The sequence below is a fragment of the Heteronotia binoei genome, chromosome 9 (assembly GCF_032191835.1).
Source record: "Heteronotia binoei isolate CCM8104 ecotype False Entrance Well chromosome 9, APGP_CSIRO_Hbin_v1, whole genome shotgun sequence".
Classification (NCBI taxonomy): Eukaryota; Metazoa; Chordata; class Lepidosauria; order Squamata; family Gekkonidae; genus Heteronotia; species Heteronotia binoei.
In genome coordinates this window covers 123,644,821-123,664,219 of record NC_083231.1, presented here as the reverse complement: position 1 = coordinate 123,664,219, position 19,399 = coordinate 123,644,821, and the positions used below count along the sequence as shown (strand labels likewise).

Below are 19,399 nucleotides of genomic sequence, written 5' to 3'. Positions count from 1 at the left end.
TAGTACACCTTCCGGTGATGTCGGGGTGTGTGGCATATGCAAATGAGTTGTGCTAATGAGTTGTGTTAACAAACTCCGGCACCTCTTTTTCTACAAAATGACACCCAACTGAGAGACACGTGCTTTGCAAGTGGGAGAGAAATGAAACTCGTCCGGGTTGTTCCACCTCTGTTTTCCAGCTGCAAAAAGGCCATATCTCAGGTGGCTGGTATTGGCCAATGAAGAGACCACTGGGGCAGATCCCAGCAATCTCGCTTGAAGCTCACAACATCCGTTTGTTTCAGCCGTCTTCCTGGGAAAGCTTGTCTACTAGGGTTGCCAATCCCCAGTTGGGGGCAGGGGATTCCCCGGTTTGGAGGCCCTCCCCCCGCTTCAGGGTTGTCAGAAAGCGGGGGGAGGGGAGGGAAATATCTGCTGGGAACTCTATTATTCCCTAGGGAGATTTATTCCCATAGAAAATCATGGAGAATTGATCTGCAGGTATTTGGGGCTCTGGGGGGGGCTGTTTTTTGGGATAGGGGCACCAAATTTTCAGTATAGCATCTAGTGCCTCTCCCCAAAATAACCCCCAAGTTTCAAAAAGATTGGACCAGGGGATCCAATTTTATGAGCCTCAAAAGAAGGTGCCCCTATCCTTCATTATTTTCTATGGAAGGAAGGAATTGAAAAGGGGTTTTAGCGGTTTACGTTTGCTACGCAAAAGCCGCAGCATTTCCTGTAAGTCCGGCGCAGAAAGTGGGAAATCCGACCGGACGCTGCGGAGGGAACAGGATTGTGACTGCGAGGTAAGCTGCATGCGAAAACGGTAAAGATGTGCCGTCCCTTTAAATGTGATGACCAGAACTCCCTTTGGAGTTCAATTATGCTTGTCACAGCCTTGATCTTGGTTCCACCCCCAAAGTCTCCTGGCTCCACCCTCAAAGTCCCCAGATATTTCTTGAATTGAACTTGGCAACCCTATTGTCTACAGTGCCGGATTAAACGCCATGGAGGCCCCTAGGCAGTCAAAATCTTGGGGCCCCCTTGCAAATTATCTCCGAGTCTGAGCGTCCACCCCACTGCCCATGAACCCCTCCCTGCAGCCTGCAGGCACCTTCTCAAAAGCCCCTTTGACAAAGCTGCGAGGGAGAGGCAGAGAGAGGCAAACTTGGCGACAACACCAGCAGCAGCCGCACCAGGCAAGTCAGGCAAAGAGCGGCTCAGTCGCTGGCTGGGAGGACTGAAAACGGGGGAAATGGGAGGGGAAGCTGGTCCGGGGCCCCTAGGCCAGTGCTTACTTGGCCTAATTGTTAATCCAGCCCTGTTGTCTAGGCCTCAAGCCTGAACCAGAGGTTTTTACAGAGACAGAACTTTGCCAAAAATCAGTTTTCTTTACTGCCTGCTGCCATGTGAGGAAGGGGGGCTTTCCAACCGCCCCCCTCAGCTTCAGGGTTCGCTCCCAGAGGAGGGAGGCATCCGACGCCTGGTCTGGAGGTCTGCAACTCTCTGCTGGCTCCGGGCTGGGCTGGGGGGGCTCTTCTCCTCCAAGTGCTGTGGAGCCTGGGTTGCAGGCTTGCAGGGGTCACCTGAGGAAAGAAGGAGACGTGTGTGTGTGCGTGTGTGTGTGTGGGGGGGTGTCCTGTGAGGTGCGGCAGTTGCTGGATTATGCACAAGAGGCCAACTTGTCAGCTCCTTGGATCCTGGCCAAGTTGAACTCGGGGCTGTCTCGAGACTGTCTGGCACCCTAGGTAAGGCTAATTTCTGATCCCCCCCCCCCCACGCACTGATAATGTCACCGAGTCATATGTAAAGGTAGTCCCCCGTGCAAGCCACCCTGAGACACACACACACACAAAAGAACAAAGTTTGAGTTCAGTAGCACCTTTAAGACCAACAAAATTTAATTGTGGGTATCAGTTTTTGTGTGCATACTTGTTGTTCAGTTGCACAGAGTCCGACTCTTTGCGACCCCCTGGACCAAGTCACGCCAGGCCCTCCTGTCTTCCACCATCCTCTGAAGTCTGCTCAAATTTGTGTGTGCAAGCACACTTCACAAAAAAGCTTATACCTAGAATTAAACTGTGTTGGTCTTAAAGGAAAGGAAAGGAAAAGGGAAAGTCCCCTGTGCAAGCACCAGTCGTTTCTGACTCTGGGGTGACGTTGCTTTCACAACGTTTTCACGGCAGACTTTTTACGGGGTGGTTTGCCATTGCCTTCCCCAGTCCTCTCCGCTTCCCCCCCAGCAAGCTGGGGACTCATTTGACCGACCTCGGAAGGATGGAAGGCTGAGTCAACCTCAAGCCGGCAACACAGTGACTCACACACACACACACACACTCCCCCTCCCCCTAAGAGCTGCTGTTATTTAGAAAGGTCAGTGTGGAGGAGGAGGAGGAGGAAGAAGAGGAAGAAAGAAGAAGGAATTGGATTTATATCCTGCCCTTCACTCAGAGTTGTAGAGCAGTTTACAATCTCCTTTCCTTCCCCCTTCCCACAACAGATACCCTGCGCGATAGGTTGGGCTGAGAGAACCCTTCAAGAACTGTTCTTGAGCAGAACAGCTCTGACAGAACCTGTGACTGACCCAAGGTCACACCAGCAACTGCATGTAGAGGAGGAATGGGGAATCAAACCCGTTTCTCCCAGATTAGAGTCCACTACTCCAAACTGACTCTAGGGGGACTTGCATTCTGATCCAATGGACCCTCAGTCCCCCTTCCCATAAAACAGGGACTCTTTTAGCTGATTCCCCCCCCCCCCAAAAAAAGACAACTCCATGCGCCTGCTCAACCTTCTTCGGTGAGCATCCACAAAATCTTTGCCTGCAGTGATCTTTTCATGCAGCAAAGCAAACGGTATTTTTGGAGGGGGGGGGGCTTAAACTATTGAGGTAGTCATGGGAAGAAATTTAGCCGCCCCCCACTTCCCATGACTCCCCTGCTCCCCCCCCCGGAACTGTTGATTAGCTTTTTTTTTTTTTTATGTCCAAAAACTTTTTTATTGAATTTAGTAAACATACAAATAAAGCAATCAATGACTGTATCTGCAATCATTCTTTGTGTATAAGCATAGCATACCAGCAGAAAACAGAATATATATATATACACAAAATACAAACAAAACAACATCGGCCTGTTTCTCCTAGAAGCTAAACGCTGGAACTGTTGCTATGCAGAAATCTTCCCTTTTTTGTGTGGATTCTTGACGTCCCTTTTTTTTTTTTTCCTGACATATAAGCTTTGCCTACTGAACTGCTGACTTATAAGCTTTGCCTACGTGTAACTCTGTCACGGCTTAGAAATATGCTGATGATTGTTTCGTGCCTATGAAGCAATGTTGATTAGCTTTAAAAGACTTGCAGGAGACGCCCCTCACAGCTCTCAGGCTTCATGTCTGGCAGGCATGGCCGGTGCGTGGGAGTGGGTCAAGTAGGTGGCCGCCTAGTGCGCCACCCGACCTAGGGAACACCACCAGGCACCCCTCTTCCCACGCACAGCAGGTGTGCTCCTTGGAGCCTGCCTTCCCCAATGGAAAGCAGGCTTCATGGAGCGCAGATGCTACCCATTCGGTTTCACGTTCCCCGGGTGTGTTACAGACCTGGGAAATGTGAAATCGGAGGCCCCTGAGCAGTGTGTGCCTCAGAGCCCGGCAGGGATAAATTAACCAATTGTAAAAGCTGAAGAAGAGGCGATTACAGTTTCCAAAAACTGGCTCCTGTCGAAGTTGTCTGCTGCCACTCATCCTTCCTAATCTACTTTAACAGAACCCTGGGGTGGAGCCACAGCTCCGTGGCAGAGCATCTTTCTTGCATGCACAAGGTCTTGTCATTGGCACCTAGCGTTGCCAAGTCCAATTCATGAAATAGCTGGGGACTTTGGGGGTGGAGCCAGGAGACTTTGGGGGTGGAGCCAGGAGCAAGGGTGTGACGAGCATAATTGAACTCCAAGGGAGTGCTGGCCCTCACATTTAAAGGGACAGCACACCTTTTAAAATGCCTTCCTTCCGTAGGAAATAATGAAGGATAGGGGCATCTTCTTTGGAGCTCACAGAATTGGACCCCCTGGTCCAATCTTTTTGAAACTTGAGGGGTATTTTGGGGAGAGGCACTGGATGCTATACTGAAAATTTGGTGCCTCTACCTCAAACAACAGCCTCCCCAGACACCCACAGATCAATTCTCCATTATTTCCTATGGGAATAAGTCTCCACAGAGAATAACAGAGTTCCCAGCAGACATTTCCCTCCCCTCCCCCCGCTTTCTGATGAAGCGGGGGTGGGGGGAAGGGCCTCCAAACTGGGGGATTCCCTGCCCCACCCCCAGGAACTGAGTGTTGAAAACAACCTAATGGTTATAGTGACAAAATTACTAAACTCTATATATTACAATACAGAGCCCCGTGGCGCAGAGTGGTAAAGCTGAAGTGCTGCAGTCGGAGCCCTCTGCTCACGATCTGAGTTCGATTCCAGCGGAAGCTGGTTCAGGTAGCCGGCTCCAGGTTGACTCAGCCTTCCATCCTTCCGAGGTCGGTCAAAGGAGTCCCCAGCTTGCTGGAGAGAAAGTGTGGAGGACTGGGGAAGGCAATGGCAAACCACCCCGTAAAAAGGTCTGCCGTGAAAACAACGTCACCCCAGAGTCGGAAACGACTGGTGCTTACACAGGGGACCTTTCCTTATATAATATAATAAACTATGCATAATCAAATTACATAGTATTACAAAAATACACAATTCACAAATACACAACCAGCAGAGTTCCAATGTACAGGAGGCCAACTAGATATCGTGCTTTCTGGGGACTGGTAACCATACTGGCACCTCCAACGAAAAGGATCAAGTAGCATTCTCACAGTTTTTATTGCTTAATCTCACAGTTTTGTTTTTTTTTTAAATAAAATTTAAGATAAAAAACTGTAAATTAAAAAATGTAAATTGTTTCAAGAGTCTTCATCATTCCTACTATTCTCTGTTTTTTAAATTTCGAGGGGGAGCACTAGTAGGGTTGCCAAGTCCAATTTAAGAAATATCTGGGGACTTTGGGGGTGGAGCCAGGAGACTTTGGGGGTGGAGCCAGGAGCAAGGAAGTGACATCACTTCCAAGTCAAAGGTCAAGTGATGTCACTTCCTGAACTTCACTCCTCTATATCACTTCCAGCACACTGCATCAAACCCCACCTCTAAAACCCTTCATGGGGGTTTAGGAATCCTAATTTCTACATCACTTAAATTGAATGTGTCCATCTAAAAAATTCAAACCCATGGGCAATGGCTATCCTCCTACACTTCAAAATGGGGTCTCTTCTAATACTAAATGTATATATCCCTCCCCAGCAAAAATGATCAGATATAGCAAGGTGCTGTAATTAATCTGAATTTTTTATTGAAGAACTTTTATTAGATACTCCAGCACACCTGATTCTAAAGGGGGGGGGGAGAGACTTTAGTGCTAGACTCAATTCAAATGATAAGATTCTAATTGACAAATTTGGATGAAAGCTTGCTAAATAATGTCACTTAATTCAAAACAGATATGGGCTTCCCTCTTAAACAGTGGAGGCCATTCCCAACCTAGTAAGACTTAGTTACTGCTGTCTTCTCAGGTCAAACACAATTACAAGCCTAAGTAGCTCTATCATACCTCTGGTAATTCTGTGGTCAGGTATTTCTCAGTTGCATTCTCTTTGCCACAAAAAAGAATTTGTAGCTCTTTATGCTTGGCAATTTGGAAGCTTAAGATAATTCACACCAGAGAAAATTCTTATATGCACACTAGAGCATATTATGTCCTCCTCTATGTCTAGCAATTGGGAGTGGAGGTTTGCATATATCACCCCTACCAAAAATCCTAATAAGCAGCTCTGGTTACCATCATGTAATAGAATAGCTCTAGGGTTGCCAGGACCTGTCACTGACCAGAGGCAGGAGTAGGGTTGCCAGCTCCAGGTTGGGGTATTCCTGGAGACTTGGAGGTGGAGCCTGGGGAGGACACGGAACTCAGTGGATTACAATGCTCCCAAAGTCCACCCTCCAAAGCATCCATTTTCTCCAGCAGAAATTGACTTTGTAATCTGGAGATATGCCATAATTCCAGGAAATACTTTCAAGTATCAGTTATTCATCTTTTCATTTAGTGGGATTAGAAAAGAACACAATATCAAAACAATATCTGCAGTACTGCATTTAGAACACCTGAGACTCAGAAGCAATGTTCCCTCTAAACTGTGGGGTCATGTGAGCAAAAAATCTACTTTGTGAGCTATTGGCATTGAAGTCATGAGCTCCTGCATAAATTAGTTTCATGTGGGGCCATTTTTCCTGAGCTAAGACCAAAATGTGTGAGCTGGAGACTAAAAACTGAACTAGCTCACACTAACTCAGCTTAGAGGAAACATTGCTCAAAAATATGTTTAAAAGTCATCTAGAACCAACATATTCATAATGCAATAAACTATATTGCTTCCTTTTCACAAAAAATACAATTCCTGTCAAACTATCTGATCTTTACCTGGAAAATCCCTCCCCCCAGTCGTTATAGGATTGGTTTGTTTGGTGTGTTTGTTGTGATAAAAAACCTGCTATATCTTAAGGGGGGGGAAGGAGAGCAGGATAATTAACTCAGCAAAACAATGCTAGCAAATAAAAATAGGTTAGTTTTAACACCCATTTTCTCAAGTGAAAATGACTTCTGTAAACTGCAAATCAGTTGAATAAATATGCTTGCATATGAAAAAATATACCTTGAATTAAACTTTGTTGGTCTTAAAGGTGCCACTTGGTTCAAAGTTTTAGCAAGGTTTTAAAAATTAAGACAAATTTCTTCAGAATGTTCCAGACACCCGGGCCAGCATATACCAAAGTTAAGCTGAACATGGGGTAGCCAAAGGCAATAAAAGCAGAGGAGGCAATAAATCAGATAAGACAATGAAAAAATAAACAGTCTCCACAAGAACACAAGGCTGGGACTGCGCTTAGCCCAGCCCGGCTGAGAAGCACATAAAACGAAAACTTAAGCACTCTAAACGGATACCTTAAATCATTTAAAATCAAGCTTTAGAAAGCACCTTAGTCGCAGAGCAAAACAGCATCAGAAGACTACTCCTTGCCTGCACTTCCTGTTCTGGAAGAGAGGCTTTTCTTCTTAAAGGCAAAACAACCCCAAAAGTTCTCAATAAGTATTCTAATGCAAAGTTCTGCAGAAGTTGCTGCTGACAGGTTGAGGGCAAGGCAGTTTATCAGTTCATGCATCATTCAAAATCTCATCAAGAGCACCTCATGCCTTTCTGTTCTGCAGTGAAGGCACAGAGCAGGTTTGTGTGACGAGAAAATGTTTGCTAGATCTCCCTCTCTCTGTGCCTGGAAGGAATGTTTATTTACACACCAACCACCTCTACAAATCTTCTTTACTAACAGGACAGGACACACACACACACACCCTCCCTTCCCTTCTTTTTCGGCTCTTGCTTAGCATGCCTGGGTGAGGACTGGACTCCAGTGCTGAGCCTTCGGTGGGTGCAGGGAATCAGGCAGGCTCTCTCCGGAGAGTGACATGAAGTTCCCCCCCTCCCCCCCCCCCCCCCGCTTCTGGACTTTTGGAGACCGGGGGAGGAGGCTATAAATTCTGGAGTCCCCCGCCAGGGTGGGGGGGTTGGCAAGCCTAAGCACTAGTGAGCATAGGGTTGCCAATCCCCAGATGGGGGCAGGGGATCCCCCGGTTTGGAGGCCCTCCCCCCGCTTCAGGGTCGTCAGAAAGCGTGGGGGGGAGGGAAATGTCTGCTGGGAACTCTGTTATTCCCTATGGAGATTTATTCCCATAGAAAATCATGGAGAATTGATCCGCGGGTATCTGGGGATCTGGGGGGGCTTTGTTTTGAGGTATAGGCACCAAATTTTTAGTATAGCATCTAGTGCCTCTCCCCAAAATACCCCCCAAGTTGCAGAAAGATTGGACCAGGGGGCCCAATTCTATGAGCCCCAAAAGAAGGTGCCCCTATGCTTCATTATTTCCTATGGAAGGAAGCCATTGAAAAGGTGTGCCGTCCCTTTAAATGTGATGGCCAGAACTCCCTTTGGAGTTCAATTATGCTTGTCACAGCCTTGATCTTGGCTCCACCCCCAAGGTCTCCTGGCTCCACCCCCAAAGTCCCCAGATATTTCTTAAATTGGACTTGGCAACCCTAAGTGAGTAGCTGGCCGAGGGCACCAAAAACTAGGGGTCCCAAATCCCCCGCTAGGCCTGTAGACCCCCGATTTGGAGCCTCCTCCTCCCGCTGGCCATAAAAGGGAAAGCGGGGGGGGGGAGGGGGAGAACGGCAGCCCTTCCCACCCAGCCCCGATCGCAGCAGCCAGAGCTCTTCCGTTTTCTCAGGCTGCTTCCCGCCCCCAGTCAGATGGCCGGTGAAGGGAGGGGAGCCCAGCCACGCCCCCAAAGGACCATGTGCCTTTGCACCTCCGGAGGTGAGTGAGTTCTGTCTCCTGCATCAGATTTCCCAGAAAGGGGGGGGGCGGGGGTGGAGGGGGGTGGAGAGGGAAATGTCTTCTCATAGGGTATAATGGGGAATTGATCTGGAGGTTTCGGGGGCTCTGGGGGAGCTGTTTTTTGAGGTAGAGGCACCAAATTTTCAATATTGTATCTAGTGCCTCTCCCCAAAGTATCCCCCAAATTTCAAAACGATTGGACCAGGGGGTCCAATTCTATGAGCCCCAAAAGAAGGTGCCCTTATCCTTCATGATTTCCTATGGAAGGAAGACATTTAAAAAGGTGTGCTGTCCCTTTAAATGTGATGGCCAGAACTCCCTTGGAGTTCAATTATGCTTGTCACACTCTTGTTCCTGGCTCCGCCCCAATGTCTCCTGGCTCCACCCCCAAAGTCCCCAGATATTTCTTGAATTGGACTTGGCAACCCTACCAAAAACCCTAGCACCAGCCCTGTTGGCTGGACTCTGAAGTTCCGGCAGGCCATTTACCACCCACCTGGTGGGGTGTTGCTGGTCTCTGTGGGTCGTGGCGTGCTAGGAGGCGGGATCCCCAGGAACTCCATCTTTGGAAGGGAGTGGACATCCGCCGTGGCCCCTCCGGTGTGGATAAGAGTCCCGTGTCCTGTGGCTTCAGTGGCAGGAGGCTGTTGCTGAGGCTGGGACTGGCCCGGGCAGTCCACAATCCGCCGGCGTCTCTGCAATATGGCCTCCAGCTGGTTGTCTCTGTGCTTCTGGCTGCCTTTACGCCGGCTGGGCCGCCTGGCAGGCCTCTTCATGGTGCTCTGGGAAAGAGAGAAGAGGAGGAGGGATTAGAGCAGGCGCTCCCAGATGTTGGGTTGCCAAGTCTAATTCAAGAAATATCTGGGGCAGGCCTGTAGCCCCGGGGAGGGGCCTGTCGGGGCACTGCCTCCTGACTTCCAGGCACCGCTAGGCTTGCAAGTCCCCAGGTCCCAGCAGGGGTTCTTCCGCTTTCCCAGGCTCCTTCCCGCCCCTAGTCAGCTGGCCAGCAGGGGAAGCCCTGCCCCCAAAGCCACCATGTGATTTTCCCCCTGCTGCCATGTAAGGAAGGGTGTTGGACTGGATGGGTCATTGACCTGATCCAACAGGGCTTCTCTTATGTTATTATATGACACAGAGCGTTGGAGTGGATGGGCCACTGGCCTGATCCAACAGGGCTTCTCTTATGTGACACAGAGTGTTGGACTGGATGGGTCATTGGCCTGATCCAACATGGCTCCTCTTATGTTCTTATGTGACACGGAGTGTTGGACTGGATGGGCCACTGACCTGATCCAACAGGGCTTCTCTTATGTTCTTATGTGACACAGAGTGTTGGACTGGAGGGGCCATTGGCCTGATCCAACATGGCTTCTCTTATGTTCTTATGTGACACAAAGTGTTGGACTGGATGGGCCACTGGCCTGATCCAACATGGCTTCTCTTACGTTCTTATGTGACACAGAGTGCTGAACTGGATGGGCCACTGGCCTGATCCAACAGGGCTTCTCTTATGTTCTTATGTGACACAGAGTGATGGACTGGAGGGGCCATTGTCCTGATCCAACATGGCTTCTCTTATGTTCTTATGTGACACAGAGTGTTGGACTGGAGGGGCCATTGGCCTGATCCAACAGGGCTTCTCTTATGTTCTTATGTGACACAGAGTGTTGGACTGGACAGGCCATTGGCCTGATCCAACATGGCTTCTCTTATGTTCTTATGTGACACAGAGTGTTGGACTGGAGGGGCCATTGGCCTGATCCAACATGGCTTCTCTTATGTTCCCACCCAGAGATCTGATTCTTACCAGCAAGCCCTGGAGCTCCATCACGGCACTTCTCCGCTTGCTAACTGCTGCCGCAGATGATCCCTTGAGGAGAAACAGAAGGGGTGAACCATTAGGGAAGGTCCTCGCGCTCCCACTCATTCTCTTGCTCTCAAAAACTGGGGAGGCTGCTCTAATCTAGTCCTGTCAAGATTAATCCTGTCAATACTAATGCTGTAATCTAGTCCTGTCAAGATTTAGCCCTGAGGTAAGTAGAGTCAATGCTGAGGTAAAATGTGTTAGAATTCATTGAGAATTCTGTTATTGGGATTTGTCCTCTTGGCTTGAGAGGAATTAGTGCAGAATTTCTGCTTGGGGAGTGGAATTTATCCTCTTGGGTTGAGAGGAACAGTGGAGAATTTAACTTTTAGAATTTTGTTTTCCTTCGGAGAATAGCTGCAGTGGCTGGTTAAAAGCTCGCATCTCTTAGAGGATGGTGTAGAACTGTTTTCTGTGGCCCCAGAGGGTTGGACCAGAACCAATGGGTTGAAATTAAATCAAAAGAGTTTACTGCTCAATATTAGGAAGAACTTCCTGACTGTTAGAGCGATTCCTCAGTGGAACAGGCTTCCTCGGGAGGTGGTGGGCTCTCCTTCCTTGGAGGTTTTTAAACAGAGGCTAGATGGCCATCTGACAGCAATGAGGATCCTGTGAATTTAGGGGGAGGGGTTTGTGTGAGTTTCCTGCATTGTGCAGGGGGTTGGATTGGATGACCCAAGAGGTCCCTTCCAACTCAGAGGAGGTGGTGGGCTCTCCTTCCTTGGAGGTTTTTCAACAGAGACTAGATGGCCATCTGACAGCAATGAAGATCCTGTGAATTTAGGGGGGGGGGTATTTGTGAGTTTCCTGCCTTGTGCAGGGGGTTGGACTAGATGACCCTAGAGGTCCCTTCCAACTCTATGATTCTGTGATTCTATGATTTTTGTAGGCCTAAGGGAATATGGGTTCCTAACAGGATGCAGTTTTGAACAGACACATTAGCATTGTAGTCAAGTCACCCACCGTGATTCTCTGAATCAGGTCCTCCCCACGGATTTGACCAGGGCCTGCCCTAGATTGTCTGGTACCTAGGCAAGGCTAACTTCTCGCACCCCCCCCTGCACTGATAACATCACTGAGTTACATGGGGGGCACCCAATTTGGTGCCCCCAAGAGACTGGCACCCTAGGCAGTCCCCTAGTATGGCTAGTAGCCGGGCTGGTTCTGGATCTGACATTTCCCCAGTCTGGACAGGCCTTGCTGCGCCCAGCGGTTCATGGTTCCCTTCCCTGCCCCGGTGCCCTTCTGTACCTTGGCTGAGGCCTCTGGACCCCCTCTGGTTGAGCGCAGCACCACCCCGCTTCGGATCCGGGCCATCATCTCCTCCACAGCTTTCGCTTTGCAGTCGTCCGTGCTGCGGTTCAGCGTCTCTAAGTGAAGGGGGGCAGATTGGTCAGGCTTGGGGTTGACACCACCAAGTTCAGAAATATCTGGAGATTGGGGGGGGGGAGGGGTGGAGTCTGGAGAAGGTGAGGTTTGGGGAGGGAAGGAACCTTAGTGGGATATAACCGCATACAACAAAGAAGACGTGAGCAGTGACACGAAAGAACAGGCTCTGTGCCGTGCGTTGCTGTCGACTAGGGTTGCTGTTGTGTATGTGGACTCTGTGTTTAGAATGTGGGCTCTGTATTTGAGACAGCTCCTGCTGGGCTCATTGGAGTCTTTAGGGGTGAACTTGGGGGTGGGGAGCAATGGGCAGCGGGATCCCCGGACCAATCACCAGCCCCCTGCTGGTAGGCTTGCCAACCCCCAGGTCCCAGCGGGGGTTCTTCCGCTTTCCCAGGCTCCTTCCCGCCCCCAGTCAGCTGGCCGGAGGGGGGAAGCCCCGCCCCCAGAGGACCATGTGACTTTCCCCCTCCAGTCTCCGATTGAAAGGCTTCCTCTTGGAACGGAGTGTCTGTGTTACTTTGGAGAAGTTGGCAGCAACTTGTGAGTAGAGAGGCCAATCCCTCACTTCAGAGTCACCAGAAACGGCGGGAGGGAAATGGCTGCTGAGATCAATTCTCATGGGGTATAATGGGGAAATGATCTGGAGGTTTTGGGGGCTCTGGGGGAGCTGTTTTTTGAGGTAGAGGCACCAAATTTTCAGTATAGTATCTAGTGCCTCTCCCCAAAATACCCCCCAAGTTTCAAAACGATTGAACCAGGGGGTCCAATTCTATGAACCCCAAAAGAAGGTGCCCCTATCCTTCATTATTTCCTATGGAAGGAATACATTTTAAAAGGTGTGCTGTCCCTTTAAACGTGATGGCCAGAACTCCCTTGGAGTTCAATTATGCTTGTCACACCCTTGTTCCTGGCTTCGCCCCAATGTCTCCTGGCTCCACCCCCCAATGTCTCCTGGCTCCACCCGCAAAGTCTCCTGGCTCCACCCCCAAAGACCCCAGATATTTCTTGAATTGGACTTGGCAACCCTACCTACTGGTTCAAATGACCCAATGGCGTTCCAGCATGGGAACTCGTCTGTGTATATATTTAAGCCCCTTGGCCCCGTTCAGCAGTCTTTAGTTTAACCGTTGCAATGCTGTGATCGCAATAAAGAGCTTTGATCACTGCAACTTCGCCTCTTCCATGAATTGAACCCACTATTTAACAGTTGCCAATCCCCAGGTGGGGACAGAGGACCCCCGGTTTGGAGGCCCTCCCGCCCACTTCAGGGTCATCAGAAAGCGGGGGAGGGAAATGTCTGCTGGGCACTCCGTTATTCCCTATGGAGACCGATTCCCATAAGGTATAATGGAGAATTGATCCGTGGGTATCTGAGGCTCTGGGGGCTGTTTTTTGAGATAGAGGCACCAAATTTTCAAAATAGCATCTAGTGCCTCTTCCCAAAATACCCTCCAAGTTTCAAAAGGATTGGACCAGGGGGTCCAACTTTATGAGCCCCCCCAAAAGGTGCCCCTATCCTTCATAATTTCCAATGGAGGGAAGGCATTTAAAAGGAGCGTGGTCCCTTTCAATGTGATAGCCAGACCTCCCTTTGGAGTTCAATTCTGCTTGTTGCAACCTTGCTCCTGGCTCCACCTGCAATGTCTCCTGGCTCCACCCCAAAGTTTCCTGCCTCCACCCCCAAAATCCCCTGATATTTTGGACCTGGCAACCTTAGTCCTGACCGACCTCTCTATCGGACTAAATCTATGGTGAGCCTCTGAAGACTGAGGCAGGAGTCAGTGCACAGCCCTTCATGTTCCCAATAGTCCTGATCAGCACCAAGATCCTCTGGAGTCTGCCCCCCACCTCTTGCCCCCTGCAGACAGGACTCCCTCCCCTTCCTCCAATTACCTGGCTGCTTGATTTGGAGGGCGCCTTTCCTCTGCCTGATAGCCAGGAGGGGACTGCAAAAGGAGGAGAGAAGAGGTCAGGGGACAAAGCGCCGCTCTTGGATGTCTCTGCTCTTGGCCCTGGCTGTCCTTTGCCTCCAGGCCCTCGTGCAGTCAGCGCCCCACCCCGGGTGGAGCCTGCAGAGCTCCTGGAATTGCAACTCATGTCCAGACCACAGAGATCAGTTCCCCCCCCCCCCCCACAAAAAAAAAAAGAAAAAAAGAAAATGGCTGTTTTCAAGGGTGGACTCTGCGGCGTTCCCTCCTGCTGAGGTCCCTCCCCTCGCTCCCCAAGCCCCGCCCCTAGGCTCCACCCTTCACATCTCCAGGAATTTCCCAATCTAGAGTTGGCAACCCTATCCGCCACATCAAAGGATGTTCAGTAAAGTCTGTTCAGCTTCTTGGCCTACATCACTGTTAAACCGTACAGTTAGCAAGAATCACATAGCAGAACTTCTGCTGGACTGGATCGCTCCTGACTCATGTGGGGTGGGGGTGGGGGAATGGTACACATGGAAGTTTGCATGCTCTTCCATCAGGCCTCGTGCTAGGGGTTCTTGCACCTAGGGTTGCCAATCCCCAGGTGGGGGCAGGGGATCCCCCGGTTTGGAGGCCCTCCCCCCGCTTCAGGGTCGTCAGAAAGCGGGGGGAGGGGAGGGAAATGTCTGCTGGGAACTTTATTATTCCCCATGGAGATGTGTGGATGAGACGATGGTGTAAGGAGGAAGGGTTTAAGTTTGTTAGGCACTGGGATGCTTTCTGGAACAAGCGGGAGCTGTACAAAAGAGACGGTCTCCACTTGTCCCCGGATGGAACCAGGCTGCTGGCGCTTAAAATCAAAAAGGTGGCAGAGCAGTTTTTAAACTAAATCTTGGGGGAAAGCCGACAGGAGATGAAATGTCTCTGGTTCGGGAGGACTCGTCTCAAAGAGATGAAGGGTTAGCTGCTATTTTTCTACCGGGTAACGGACCGGAGTTGTCCACTGTGAAGGTGACAAACAATATGGACTGTCTGCCAGTGTCTCGAGGCGGCAGGAGAAAGGTGGCGGGCCTAGCTCGCCTGGGAAATTATAGATGTTTGTATGCAAATGCTAGAAGTGTTCAAAGTAAAATTGGTGAATTGGAATGTTTAGTGCTGGGAGAATACATAGACATTGTGGGAATTTCAGAAACTTGGTGGAATGAGGAGAATCAGTGGGACACGGTGATTCCTGGATATAAGCTATATCGGAAGGATAGGGAGGGAAGGGTTGGAGGTGGGGTGGCTCTGTATGTCAGAGAGGATATACGGTCCAGTAAGGCTGAGATCAGAGAATTAGATTCACTTTTAGAAATGCTTTGGGTTGAAATAGAGGGCCCAAAAGGAAATTTAACTATGGGAGTTTGTTATCGCCCACCAAATCAAAAGAGAGAGGACGATTATAATATGATGGAAGGCTTAAAGATAGCGGCTAAACGTAAAAACTGTGTTGTAATAGGTGATTTTAACTACCCGCAGATTGATTGGGTCAATATGTGTTCTGGTCGAGAGAAAGAGATTGAGTTTCTTGATGCTCTCAATGACTGTGCTATGGAGCAGATGGTCTCAGAACCTACCAGGGGTGGGGCGATCCTGGATTTGGTCATAAGTAATGCCCATGACTTGGTGAGAGATGTAAAAGTGATTGCGCCGCTTGGGAGCAGTGACCATAATGTTATTGATTTCACCGTTTGTATAAATAGGGAGTTGTCCAAAAAGACCACCACAACCACGTTTAACTTTAAAAGGGGTAAATACACTGAGATGAGGAGGCATGTGAGGAAGAAACTGAAAGGAAAGGTACATACGGTCAAAACCCTTGAGAAAGCTTGGACGCTATTTAAAACTATAATCCTAGAAGCTCAGATAAAATACATACCACAAGTTAGGAAAGGCACAAACAGGCATAAGAAAAGGCCTGCGTGGTTAACAAACAAAGTAATGGAAGCTGTAAAAGGTAAGAAGGACTCCTTTAAGCGGTGGAAAACCAGTCCAAGTGAGATTAGTAAAAGGGAACACAGGCTGTGGCAAATCAAATGCAAGACTGTGATCAGGCAGGCAAAAAGGGACTATGAGGAGCATATTGCAAAAAACATAAAGACCAACAATAAAACTTTCTTCAAATATATTAGAAGTAGGAAACCAGCCAGGGAGGCAGTGGGGCCCTTGGATGACCATGGGGTAAAAGGATTACTGAAGGAGGATAGGGAAATGGCTGAAAAGCTAAATGAATTTTTTGCCTCCGTCTTCACTGTAGAAGACGAGAACTTTTTGCCCGCCCCAGAACCACTAATTTTGGAAGGGGTGTTGAAAGACCTGAGTCAGATTGAGGTGACAAATGAGGAGGTCCTACAACTGATAGACAAATTAAAAACTAATAAGTCACCGGGTCCGGATGGCATACATCCGAGAGTTCTGAAGGAACTCAAAGTTGAACTTGTGGATCTTCTAACAAAAATCTGTAATCTTTCATTGAAATCTGCCTCCATTCCTGAGGACTGGAAGGTAGCAAATGTCACCCCCATCTTTAAAAAAGGTTCCAGAGGAGATCCGGGAAACTACAGGCCAGTCAGTCTGACTTCAATACCGGGAAAGTTGGTAGAAACCATTATCAAGGACAGAATGAGTAGGCACATTGATGAACACGGGTTATTGAGGAAGACTCAGCATGGGTTCTGCAAGGGAAGATCTTGCCTCACTAACCTGTTGCATTTCTTTGAGGGGGTGAACAAACATGTGGACAAAGGAGACCCGATAGATGTTGTTTACCTTGACTTCCAGAAAGCTTTTGATAAAGTTCCTCATCAAAGGCTCCTTAGAAAGCTTGAGAATCATGGAGTAAAAGGACAGGTCCTCTTGTGGATCAAAAACTGGCTGAGTAATAGGAAGCAGAGAGTGAGTATAAATGGGCAGTCTTCGCAGTGGAGGACGGTAAGCAGTGGGGTGCCGCAGGGCTCGGTACTGGGTCCCATGCTTTTTAACTTGTTCATAAATGATTTAGAGTTCGGAGTGAGCAGTGAAGTGGCCAAGTTTGCGGATGACACTAAATTGTTCAGGGTGGTGAGAACCAGAGAGGATTGTGAGGAACTCCAAAGGGATCTGTTGAGGCTGGGTGAGTGGGCGTCAACGTGGCAGATGCGGTTCAATGTGGCCAAGTGCAAAGTAATGCACATTGGGGCTAAGAATCCCAGCTACAAATACAAGTTGATGGGGTGTGAACTGGCAGAGACTGATCAAGAGAGAGATCTTGGGGTCATGATAGATAACTCACTGAAAGTGTCAAGACAGTGTGCGTTTGCAATAAAAAAGGCCAATGCCATGCTGGGAATTATTAGGAAGGGAATTGAAAACAAATCAGCCAGTATCATAATGCCCCTGTATAAATCGATGGTGCGGTCTCATTTGGAGTACTGTGTGCAGTTCTGGTCGCCGCACCTCAAAAAGGATATTATAGCTTTAGAGAAGGTGCAGAGAAGGGCAACTAGAATGATTAAAGGGCTGGAGCACTTTCCCTATGAAGAAAGGTTGAAACGCTTGGGACTCTTTAGCTTGGAGAAACGTCGACTGCGGGGTGACATGATAGAGGTTTACAAGATAATGCATGGAATGGAGAAAGTAGAGAAAGAAGTACTTTTCTCCCTTTCTCACAATACAAGAACTCGTGGGCATTCGATGAAATTGCTGAGCAGACAGGTTAAGACGGATAAAAGGAAGTACTTCTTCACCCAAAGGGTGATTAACATGTGGAATTCACTGCCACAGGAGGTGGTGGCGGCCACAAGTATAGCCACCTTCAAGAGGGGTTTAGATAAAAATATGGAGCACAGGTCCATCAGTGGCTATTAGCCACAGTGTATGGAGCACAGGTCCATCAGTGGCTATTAGCCACAGTGTATGTGTGTATATAACATTTTTTGCCACTGTGTGACACAGAGTGTTGGACTTGATGGGCCGTTGGCCTGATCCAACATGGCTTCTCTTATGTTCTTATGTTCTTATTCCCATAGGAAATAATGGAGAATGGATCCGCGGGTATCTGGGGGTCTGTTTTTTGGGGCAGAGGCACCAAATTTTCAGTACAGCATCTAGTGCCTCTCTACAAAATACCCTCCAAGTTTCAAAAAGATTGGACCAGGGGGTCCAATTCTATGAGCCCCAAAAGAAGGTGCCCCTATCCTTCATTATTTCCTATGGAAGGAAGGCATTGAAAAGGTGTGCCGTTCCTTTAAATGTGATGGCCAGAACTTCCTTTGGAGTTCAATGATGCTTGTCACAGCCTTGATCTTTGCTCCACCCCTAATGTCTCCTGGCTCCAGCCCCAAAGTCTCCTGGCTCGAACCCCAAAGTCCCCAGATATTTCTTGAATTGGACTTTCAACCCTAATGGAGATGTATTCCCATAGGAAATAATGAAGAATGGATCCGCGGGTATCTGGAGCTCTGGGGGGGGGGCCCTGTTTTTTGAGGTAGAGCCCCCAAATTTGCAGCATAGCATCTGGTGCCTCTCCCCAAAATACCTTCCAAGTTTCAAAAAGATTGGACCAGGGGGTCCAATTCTATGTGCCCCAAAAGAAGGTACCCCTATCCTTCATTATTTCCTATGGAAAGAAGGCATTTAAAAAGTGTTCAGTCCCTTGAAATGTGATGGCCAGAACTCCCTTTGGAGTTCAATTATGCTTGTCACACCCTTGTTCCTTGCTCCGCCCCCACTGTCTCCTGGCTCCACCCCCAAAGTCTCCTGGCTCCACCCCCAAAGTCCCCAGATATTTCTTGACTTGGACTTGGCAACCCTACTTGCACCCCAGGTCGAACCCTGCGCCCCTGCCCCCAACCCAAGTGTTCAATTTGTGTGTGCGTTCTGATGACGTCATGCCCTGCCCCCCCGACTTCACTGAGGCTTCCCGACTTGGCAAAGTCAGAAAGGCAGTGGGCGTGCTCCGAGCCGGGCTGTGAATGTGCTCGCTGCCACGCCCCCCGACTCCACCGTGGCTTCTCAAGCTTCGGCGAAGTCAGGAAAGCAGCGGGCATGAGGAAAGGGGGTGCCCTAGGCTAGGTGGCTGCCTACTTGGCTTACTCCCACGTGCCGGCCCTGTCTTCCATACAAATTCCCTGCGTGTAGAAAATGAGCTTGTCTGAGAGGAGGGATCCACGCTAGCCGCACACCCTCCCAAGTTGCTAGCTTTCTTTGTGCAGGAGTTTATTGCATAGGATGTGGAGGGTCCAAACACGGAACCCATCATCTGGAAGAGATCTTGCCTACAGCTCAAAACCTCAGAGGTGGATTGTGAAGACTTGATCCTTGTGGGTTCTGCCGTTCCCTGACCTTCACAATCTATTTTAAGTGGTTGTGTTACTTAGTCTGGCGTTTGCTTAGTACAGGTACTTACTCCACTGGGGTAGGACAAGGGGGAGGGGGAGGGGGTGGGGGTGGGGGAGGGGGAGGTGTGCAGTAGGGCTCCGGAGGGGAGGCTTCCATCAGCTTGGCCTTTTCTTCCAGGCACTTCACTGCAAAACAAAGAGGTGCTCTCAGGATCTGAGGTGGTGGTGGTGTTGTTTTTTTGCAAGATTTAAAAAATGATTTTTAAAAAAGTGGCTTGTTCCTGTGATTTTTGGAATCCAGGCATGCGGAATACAGAGCACTTTTGTTTTCGAGCAGCAGGGCCAATTGGGAGGCACCCCACCCCCACCCCTAAAAAGATCTCTTTTTTTTGCAGCACTGAGAGTTGGGAGGGAGTTCTGGGGGTCTG

The 19,399-nt window shown here is 49.2% G+C and overlaps 1 protein-coding gene across 1 annotated transcript in view; it reads right to left on the bottom strand.

Moving 5' to 3' along the window:
* Positions 1-1,425: 1,425 nt before the first annotated feature.
* LOC132577646 (shootin-1-like) overlaps positions 1,426-19,399 on the bottom strand; it is a 37,881-nt gene continuing 19,907 nt past the window's right edge. The window contains exons 10-13 of the mRNA XM_060247436.1: positions 11,567-11,745; positions 10,259-10,321; positions 8,948-9,233; positions 1,426-1,565 (exon numbers count right to left, since the gene is read on the bottom strand). Of these exons, the coding sequence (XP_060103419.1) occupies positions 1,426-1,565; positions 8,948-9,233; positions 10,259-10,321; positions 11,567-11,745 (668 nt within the window). The remainder of the gene's footprint in view (positions 1,566-8,947; positions 9,234-10,258; positions 10,322-11,566; positions 11,746-19,399) is intronic.